Genomic DNA, 10246 nt, shown 5'->3' on the forward strand with positions numbered 1-10246 from the left:
TTACTTATTTTATTTTCAAATAAATAATTGTGTTCACTTGCGTTGTGATGCCACGGTTTAATTATACGGCCGAAGAAGAGGCCGACATACACTTTATTTACGGTTTCTGCAATGGAAATGCCGCAGATGCAGCAAGGGAGTACCGACGTCGATATCCCAATCGACGCACGCCTCGACCTTATACTTTTATGAATGTAAGTATTTTCTTTATTTATTTATCTTCTTAAGTTAATTTTTTATAAAATGCTTATATTAAAAGAAAAAAACAACATTTTATTGTTTTCGTATTATTTTTCTTACTTTAGAAGTACTTTTCTCACTAACCTACTTTTATTACTGTTGCAGATACATAGCCGGTTCCGTGAGATGGGTCTCCGTTCGGCTCCGCATGAACGTGTCATTGATTTGACAGTACAGGATGAAATCGGTATAATGAATTCAATTATTGAAGACCCGACGTTATCAACAAGACGAGTAGGCCGTATCTTTAACGTACCACACGCCAAAGTCTGGAGATTGTGGAAGCGATACGGTCTGCATCCTTACCATTACCGCAAAGTGCAAGGCCTTCTGCCACGGGACAATTTCTCGCGAATTGTTTACTGCCAAAGATTTAATGAGCTATTAATACAAGACCCACAACTTATTTCCAAAATCCTGTGGATGGACGAGGCTCAATTTACGAGAGCAGGAATAATAAATTCTAAAAATTATCACCATTGGGCTGACGAAAATCCAAAGCTGGCAAGGGAGTCTTCGTTCCAATATGAGTTCTCCGTAAACATGTGGGCAGGAGTCTTAAACAATCGCCTCATTGGTCCAGTGGAGATTCCAAACAGACTCAATGGCGATAATTATTTGGAATTTATACAGAATTTGCATTATTTGGATTGTTTCGGAGATGTTCCCTTAGAAACACTGCGGACGCATTGGATCCAACATGACGGAGCACCCGCACATTTTGCTCTTCGTGTTCGACAGCATTTGAATGAACACTTTCCTGGGCGGTGGATTGGTCGCGGCAGTCCAACTCTTGCGTGGCCCGCTAGGTCTCCGGACCTAACACCCTTAGACTTTCATATCTGGGGTACGTTAAAAGAAAGAGTTTACGCAAAACCGGTGGCTACAAGAGAACAGTTGTTGCAACGAATTCGGGAAGAAGCCGACACCATGCGTCTCACTAATGTTAACCTAAATCGCGAGATACGGGCAAGATTAAACGTCTGTTTGGAGAATGAAGGCGGCCACTTTGAAAATAAGTTGCAATAGTAAGTTCCTGTTTTGGTTTCATGTAAATATTTAGTGTCGGCTTCTTCCCGAATACAGGACATCATTTTGTTAATTTATTTGATTAAGACTGTATTGTATGTAAATAAATTTTGTTACACTCAATCTTTAATTTCATTTCTGACTGTGCGACTATGCCATAAACTCAGATAATTAAAATAAAAACATTAAAAATGAAACTTTCACTACCAATTAACAAAAATAAAAAACTAAAATAAAAACTGCTTTAGCGGGGTTTGAACCCAGGACCTTCCACGGAGCTAAACTTGTTAAAAAGCACTGAATTCTGTCATCGATAAAGTTTTACACTGACGTTACATGGCAAAAAGTTGACATTAATTTTTGCCTAACTCAAAAGAAGCTTTTACAATAGCCACCAACTAAATATTTAATTGTTTTGTATGAGATACCAAAAAAATTTTTTTCTTTGAATATCGTAAATCGGTTTAAGGGATAAGTTTACGTTAATGTTCCAAGCACTATGACGAAGTTAAAGCAAATGGATAAAAACACGTTGTATATATATATATATAAAGTAATATAGCGTTGTTGTAACACGGACATTACATATAATTCAACCAAACAATTGAAAACTGTGATGGCTCCTCTACACGATGGCCCAGCGTAGGCCAGTCCAAGGAACGCATTTATGCGTTAGAGGGAGCAAGTGATATTGCTATTTCATTCCACTGCATAGCTGCGTCCCTTAGACTGGCGTACGATGGGCCATCGTGTAGAGGAGCCCTGACATATAAACGTCATTTCGAACATCGATCGTTCGAGATAATAGTAACGTTTAGTAGCAAATGTACACACTCGTACTAAGCACTAATCAATATGTGAAACAGGCCCAAAGTGTATACGCTCGTAATAAGGGCCTTATAAGATAAAAATAAAGTATTGATTATCTCCAAAATGGAGTTGATTAGAATACCGGTGTCTTTGAGAAAGTTACTTAATTTAAGCTCAGGAATGCACCCTTGAAATTAACGGAAATAAAAAAAACACGGTGTATTATTCCATACATTTTAGTCATGATAAAATAAGTAAGGTCTGGCGGCTCTGGGGTCTTGCTCTAAAATGATCGTACATAATTTATAATTATTACATATTTGCCGTGACTTATTGTTTGTAACAAGTGTTTTTTTAATAAAAAAGACCATGAAGACACGTCAAAATAGCTGACCTTCTTTCTAATGCTAAAAAACGAACTATAACTTCAGAATATTCCCTAATATTATAAATCTAGCAGAAGTTACGCTCAAATTACACAAATAAGTGATGGGTTCGGTAAAGCTAGTTTATAGTCATGTTTAATGCTCCGTACAAAACATAGTTCACGGAGAATTTATCTTCTCTTTTTTTCGGTCTCGCATATCGGTTAAATGATTTTTTCTTGGAGACCGTTTGACATACCTAAGGTTGCCATCCGTCTGGGTTTCCCCGGATTTGTCCTAGTTAAGAGGGCATCCGGGGGAGCGTTCATTTGTAGTCCGGGTTTAAAAATTTAAAGTCTTAGGCTACCCGCGACACACGCATGACACACACAACCTGTTTAAAAAAACCTGTTGACATGTCCGGGTTCTGGACTCTAAAATCCGGGGTTTTACGTGTTCTAAATTTTAGGTATGTCACATACCCTACCTAAAATTTGGAACAGTTATATCAACTACCACCACTAACACTGAATAAGTCAAAACGGCATATTAGGGGGGGGGGGGATTTAGGGGGTTGAAAGGGGTAAGCTGAATTTATTTTCCATTTGTAAGATTCCATTCCATTAGAAAGCTTGAAAAATTAAGTCGATAGACTGATATTGAGTTAATTTCACGTGCAGTGCAGTAGCTTCCAAAAAAAAAACAACGGGTTGCACTCCGGGAGTGCCGGCAGAAGTGAAAACTTGAATATTAACGTTGTGCATTTTTGATATTTTGGAATGGTTAGGGAATAATTTTGCACGAATTGCTTTGATTATTAGTATAAAATGTATGTGGTAAAATACAATACTTCCTCTCCTACGCCGCGCCGGCGGTCTCCTGGCTTCAATGACATTGTAACAGTTTTTCGATGAGGTCACGTGTCCGTCTTACGAAATTTCAATCTGACGAATCTGTCGGTCACGTGACCTGTCGCGAGTTTAACATTTTTCCCCCATCACAAAGTGTACAGCGCCGCTAAAGAAGTTTTCACTTCAAAATAATGCATTAAAGTTACATATTTTCATACAAAATTTTACCCTCTGTCCTCACACTTTTCGCAAAAACTAGCTTTGATTACCTAGTTGGTTGTTATTGTCTGGTCAACCAAGACAATAACCAACTAAGCAGAGCATGGAGACGGCGGTAAAGTTATCAAGTTAACCTTATATTTAATATTTTTTCGACAGCGGCCTCAGATTATGTACTTACTCAATAATTCGGTAGTCCTAATTTTGACAATGGTCATTGCCTATACTTAAAATAATACCTTATTAAAACGGGAATTAGTTTCAATTTTGAACGGGATTTACACATGTAATTCAAGTAACATGATAAATTTTATATTGGCTTTCATCTATCCATAGTTATTAAATTGAGAGCTTGATAATTCATTTACAAATTTGACCTTTTCGGATTTCGACTAAGACTTGCTAACACTAACAGCGACTAATTAGTCAAATTAATGTAAGAGTAGGTAATTTCTTTTATCGTTCCAAATACATTATATTATGAAAAATTAAAAGCATATTTACTTTATATTGATTCATTTATTTTTAAATATAGCACATGGTAGTCTTCCTACATGGTACACCTTACTGTTTTACGGCACAAATTTAAAAATAAAAGTCACAACGACAACTCGCTTTATACTGAAAATATTTCTTTAAAAAAATCTATATTAGTTAAGCTATATTATATTTTCCTATGCTTTATTATATTTTATGCCGGGAATGGAGTTTCTGCTCGTAAAAGGCATGTAATAAAAAAACATTTCTTGAAATTCGAACTTTAATAGCTGCCAATAGAGCTGCCACATATGGCTTCGTATGCGGTAAAGGGTTAATTTGTCAGAATGTCGCCGTCGACGGATACGTCAAGGAGGACATCATCATCATTACATTGGGATGTAAATAAAAGCGAACGATAAAATTCTCAAACAGATTTCGTTATTTTCCATTTTACTTTACAAATACAGAAAAATAAATCACAATCAAGCAATGCTTCCAACTTACCGTGGGCTTCATTAGCCTAGACGGGAGTCCCACATAACCACTCGGGTGACCCCCCCGCACCCGGGTGGTATGCGGAATGCATTTTCCCCCTAATAAAGATTTTTTTACCTAGTTTTACACCACTAAGATGAGTGTGATTTTATCACCAATCACCAGTGTGTATTTTTGAATGCATTTTTAAGTGTGCATCTTGCTTATAAGCCTTTTTACATATTTCACAAACAAAAGGTTTTTCGCCCGTGTGTACTCGTTGGTGCCTCGTCAGGGCCCAGTTGCCCGTAAACGTTTTGTTGCATATGTTGCAAGCATATTGCGCCTTTACCCCGTTGTGGATGCGTTTTTGCGATTCTAAACTTCCCGAACTTCTTAACTTCTTCTTTTCGCAACGTTCGCAGGAGTACGGTGTCTCTCCAGTATGTGATCGTTTATGTTTCATTAATTGAGTTGACCTTCTGAATTGCATTGAACACATATTGCAGGCGTAAGGTCTATCCCCCGTATGTGTGAGTTTATGATCCTTTAAATGGCATTTTTGTGTAAACTTTTTATTACACACCTCACATGAAAAGTTTTTTATGCCGGTGTGTAATTGTTCATGTCTGTTTAAAACGCTTATTCTCGAAAACCCCTTTTTACATATTTTGCAGACATGAGGTTTTTGGCCGCTGTGAGTTTTCTCAGTGTGGACGCGTATGTGCGACATCAAACTCCCCGAATCTCTAAACTTCTTTTCGCAATATTCGCAGGAGTATGGTGTCTCTCCAGTATGTTTTCGTTTATGTATAATTAAATAATGTTTTTGTGTGTACCGCTTTGGACACATGTCACAGGCGTATGGCCTCTCCCCCGTGTGTGTGAGTATATGTATCTTTAAACTACTCTTTTGAGTGAAGTGTTTATCACACGTCTCACATGAAAAGTTTTTTGCGCCAGTGTGTGATAATTCATGTCTGTTTAAAGCACTCGGCTTTGAAAACACTTTTATACATATATTACATGGATACACCTTATTTTTATATTTCGAATGCATCTTCATATGATGAACCAAGAAATGTTTTCGTTGATATACTTTGCCGCAAATGTCACACTCATATTTGAGTTGCTCCGCGGTGTCCAGGCCACAGGCAAACAGTCTCGGTTCATCTGAAACAAATACAATTAAGCAGATGGGACTGGCAGCATGAGAAACGTTTATCATGTTTAGCCAAACTGGTATCAGCCGATTTATTTCAAATTTTGTTTAACGGGTTTCTTAGGATTTTTTTTATTTTTTATTATAGCCTTTTTGTCATGGCACCCAAATGCTGTTTATTTGCTTTACTTAAAAATAAATAAATATTATAGGACATTAATTACACAAATTGACTAAGTCCCACAGTAAGCTCAATAAGGCTTGTGTTGAGGGTACTTAGACAACGATATATATAATATGTAAATAATTATAAATACTTAAATACATAGAAAACACCCATGACTCAGGAACAAATATCCATGCTCATCACAAGAATAAATGCCGGTAATGTCACTACCCACTAGGCCAAACCGGTCGTCGAAATATATACAAAACTACCTAACCGCACACATCTTTTTGATTAAGTTCCGTCCGAAAGCCACTTTTTTCACAACTTTTTTAAATTCGCCTTTAGCGATACGACCGATTAACACCGTCGAAGAGAAGACGGTAAGGAATTCCATAATTTAACAGAGTACACAGTAAAAGACTTGTCATAGGATCGGTGTTTGTGAGTTTAGCTCAGCACCAGTTTAGCTGTTTTTGAGTTATCGCAAAAAGTTTCCCCATTCATAGCAAAAAGACGTACATCCACAGTTAAACGTTATTAGTTATTTGGACCCGGGTATGTCCTTAAACTACGTCCAAAAGAGAGGTATGGGCAATGTGAATGTCATCTCGCCTTGTGTGGTTGGGCACAGCACAGCAGATGTCATTCCAGATCTAGAGCAGAGCCCAACTGGGGAAGTACCTCCACCTTACAGAAAACCGCAGCCAAATAACACTTGACCCTACTCATAGTGTTGTGTTCCTGCCGGTGAGTAAGGTTGACAGAGCTCAACGAGGGGGGTGGGGTTAGGGTCGGCAACGCGCATGTAACTCCTCTGGAGTTGCAAGTGTATAGGCTACGGAGACTGCTTACCATCAGGCAGGCCGCATGCTTGTTTGCCACCGACGTAGTATAAAAAAAAAAAAAAATTGTTATTACGACATCAAATGGGTTGTTAAAGTTATTTGGCATTATTCATGTAAATAAGCTAAAATTTAAAATAAAAATTGGCTTATTTTACTCATTCTATTTTTGATTGATATTTAATTTGTCTAAAACAGTTTCATTGTCTGTATGAGTAAAACCGTTGACTATTGGCAGTTTTAGAACGAAAGAGTAAACTTTAAAAAGTAAGAGGCAATCCCGCTAATTTTATATTCATATTCGTTGATTGCACTCATGTATACACGATGCATTATGTCAAGGACTTATTGTTATACTTTACTTTTTCATGCTTTAATGAACCAAATCATTTTAAAATTGCTGCACTTTGCTAAAATATGTGTTTTATTTATTTGTATAGCAATCTAAATGTTGTTCGCTATGGGATATTTATTTATCTTTACACATGCAGGGTCCGATTGCAAGTAAGTCTGTTACTTTAGTAGGCCTAGCACATCATTGGCTCGATAGTAGGTATCTCGCGGCGAGATAGACTACCCGACTAAAGAGGGAAGGGTAATTTATCTCGCCGCGAGATACTGTCGCGCCAATTATGTGCTAGCCCGGGTGATTATGCTAATTTGCTTCTTTGTCGGAAGAGTAACTACGGAACCCTACACTGAGCATGGCCCGACATGCTTTTGACGGTTTGCAAATGGCAAAAACCGGAACCCTTATGGATTCGTCATGTCCGTCTATCTGTCCGTTTATGTCACAGCCACTTTTTTCCGAAATTATAAGAACTATACTGTTGGAACTTGGTAAGTAGATGTATTATGTGAACCACATTAAGATTTTCACACAAAAATAGAAAAAAAAACAATAAAATTTGGGGGTTCCCCATACTTAGAACTAAAATCAATCTATCTAGTAAGTAGTTTTTTTTTAATACGTCATAAAATTAAAAAAAAAAAAAATATTTTCATCAAACCCATACGTGTGGGGTATCTATGGATAGGTCTTTAAAAAAATCTAGTAGTTTTTCTTTAATACGTTATAAAATGGTACGGAACCCTTCATGGGCGAGTCCGACTCGCACTTGGCTGCTTTTTATTAGGGTTCCGTAGCCAAATGGCAAAAAACGGAACCCTTATAGATTCGTCATGTCCGTCTGTCTGTCCGATTATGTCAGAGCCACTTTTTTCCGAAACTATAAGAGCTATACTGATCAAACTTGGTAAGTAGATGTATTCTAGCCGTAGCCAAATGGCAAAAAACGGAACCCTAAAAAGGTAGTTTTAATGTGTCTGGGTTAGCGTTATTCATAACTATTCCGAATTTCAAACCAACAGCTTAAGTGGTTCTCGAGATATTTTGCGATGTAGACGGACGGGCAGGGTCGCACCATAAGGGTTCCTTTTGTACCTGTTTGGTACGGAACCCTAAAAATGGCAGAAATTGGCAGGATTTAAGCGATCAATTTTGAGTTCACTATGAAGTCAAAGCTCATCGCGAGGTCTACAGCTCACAGAGCCACTAGTTATGAATGAAGTGTTTATAATTAGGTATTTTCCTGATATGAAATTCTTCTAGAAAATACAGGCACTACACATTAGCTCCTAGTATCATTAAATTTATCTGAAAAAGTTACAGGAAAAATCAAAGTCATGGACGACTCACCACTCAGCCGTGCCTTGTGGGGCGCCTGCACTGACTCCGGGCCCAGCACAAGCTCATCCTTGACCACACAGGTCTCATACAGCTCCTCCAGTGTGGGCACTGCCTTCACATCCATTGTTACTTTCTTCGTATTTTGACCATCCTCAATGTCTGGAGCTTCCTTTTTATCTACATTTTCTTCCTCCATTTCTATTTCTACTTTTATATCTATAGTTTTCTCAATAAAATCAATTTCTTTGTCTAAAAAATTCTCAGATTCATCCATTGCATTTCGAACTTCTTTTTTGTGCAGTACAGACATAGTATCTGAAGACTGCCCGGCCTCTGTGACATGCCCTGTCAACCACACAAGTAAATGTTATAGGTTATTTTGGATAAACATTTCAAGACTTAAATGTTTTAATCATAAAAGGAGGACTTACTTATTTTCACATTTATCAACTTTACCTAATCCCATGTATTGCCTCTACTGGTACTCACACATAATCCATTATTGACAAGGCTTTTTAAGTTTAAAATTAAATGAATATGCACATACAGGACTCATACACATTTAGAAGGTACCTAAGTATCCTAGCTATCTTACTACTGAACTGCATCTGAATAATGCCTTGATTAATAACCTGACATGTAATATTTATTATATTATAAATAAATGACTATGACAACATTATTTCTTTGGCTAAAATAAATGTTTAGTGACTTTGCCAAACTATGTGCATAGACCAACGAACTATGCACAGACTAGTTATTGGCGGTACTCAAGATATGTGGTGTAAAGTTGTGCATTTGAATTAGGTTTAAAGATCCTAATTTCTTATACTATAAATATTATAATACTAGTGGCTGTGAGCTGTAGACCTCGCAATTAGCTTAAGAATATAAAATTACTTTTTGTTGAGTTATCACAGTGTACTTACAACACTTTCAATCAATTACTGAATTAATTTTACAAAAGGCAATAAAGCAAGCAAATTTCCAATTTCAAAATTCAATCACAACAATATTGTTTACCTAAAAAAAAAAAAATTCAACCTACAAGGCTTATAATCATTAAGCGTTGTATTAAGAATAGTTAACAAGCAAACTTGTATATACATACAAGTTTGCTTGTTAACTATTATTATTATTAGGTAAACAACTACACACAAGTTTGCGTGGGATTCCTAAGACATTGAGTACCGGGAAGCGGGTTCTATGTTCGTAGTCGCTTCCCTCTACAAAGCGGGAAAACGCTGGAATCGGCTACGAGCGTAGCGCTACGAAAACGTTGGTAGCGAATGTGCTAATACATCTCATACACTCACCGTGGCCGTCGGAGTCGAATTCGAGCTCGTCCTCGCACGAGGGCTCCACTTTCACCCACACTTCCATTCCTGTCTGATGATAGACGAGTTAATGAAACTCGGTCGGTACTTTAGATATCGAGATCTTCACAATGGAGTGATGCTCATGCTCAGTCTCCACTTAGTTACTTTGTAAATTAACGACAGAAACAAGAATTGTTGAATCAATTAACAGAAGTTGAGTAACCAAGTAATTCATTCATAGAAAATAGAATACTACGTTAAAATATAATATTTATTATTTTGCCTTCAGCCCGGCCCCCAGTCGCTGACTCTGATCAAAGAGCATATAATAATTTCGGGGGCGCGAATTTTTATCAAACACAAGGTTGCTAATCCAAATGAGAATGTAGGAACGATAGTAAATTTATATGTAAAGAAAAATCAAAACATATATTACTACGATTCTGATCTGCTGTTTCACGTTCCAGTACACGCATACACGAATCACGTAAAAATGTCTCGTTACTTTCGTTCAGCTCAATGTCATTCAAGGTTCTGTGGGCCTACCGCGAAAACCGAATTTCGCAAATTGAGGGGATCTTTCTCTTTTATTCTCA

The 10246-nt window shown here is 37.3% G+C and overlaps 1 protein-coding gene across 2 annotated transcripts; it reads right to left on the minus strand.

The window, feature by feature from the left end:
* Positions 1-2626: 2626 nt before the first annotated feature.
* Positions 2627-10224, minus strand: LOC133530628 (zinc finger protein 271-like). Of its 2 annotated transcripts, XM_061868635.1 has the most exons (3): positions 9648-10092; positions 8341-8676; positions 2627-5641 (listed from the first exon to the last, which is right to left on the minus strand). In XM_061868635.1, the coding sequence occupies exons 1-3, from the start codon at positions 9712-9714 to the stop codon at positions 4641-4643; spliced, it is 1404 nt and encodes a 467-aa protein (XP_061724619.1). In that variant the 5' UTR covers positions 9715-10092; the 3' UTR covers positions 2627-4640. The 2 variants fall into 2 exon arrangements, with proteins under 2 accessions (XP_061724619.1, XP_061724620.1); XM_061868636.1 differs by having other exon boundaries at positions 2627-8676; positions 9648-10224.
* Positions 10225-10246: the final 22 nt, after the last annotated feature.

This window comes from Cydia pomonella, chromosome 23 (assembly GCF_033807575.1).
Source record: "Cydia pomonella isolate Wapato2018A chromosome 23, ilCydPomo1, whole genome shotgun sequence".
Taxonomy (NCBI): domain Eukaryota; kingdom Metazoa; phylum Arthropoda; class Insecta; order Lepidoptera; family Tortricidae; genus Cydia; species Cydia pomonella.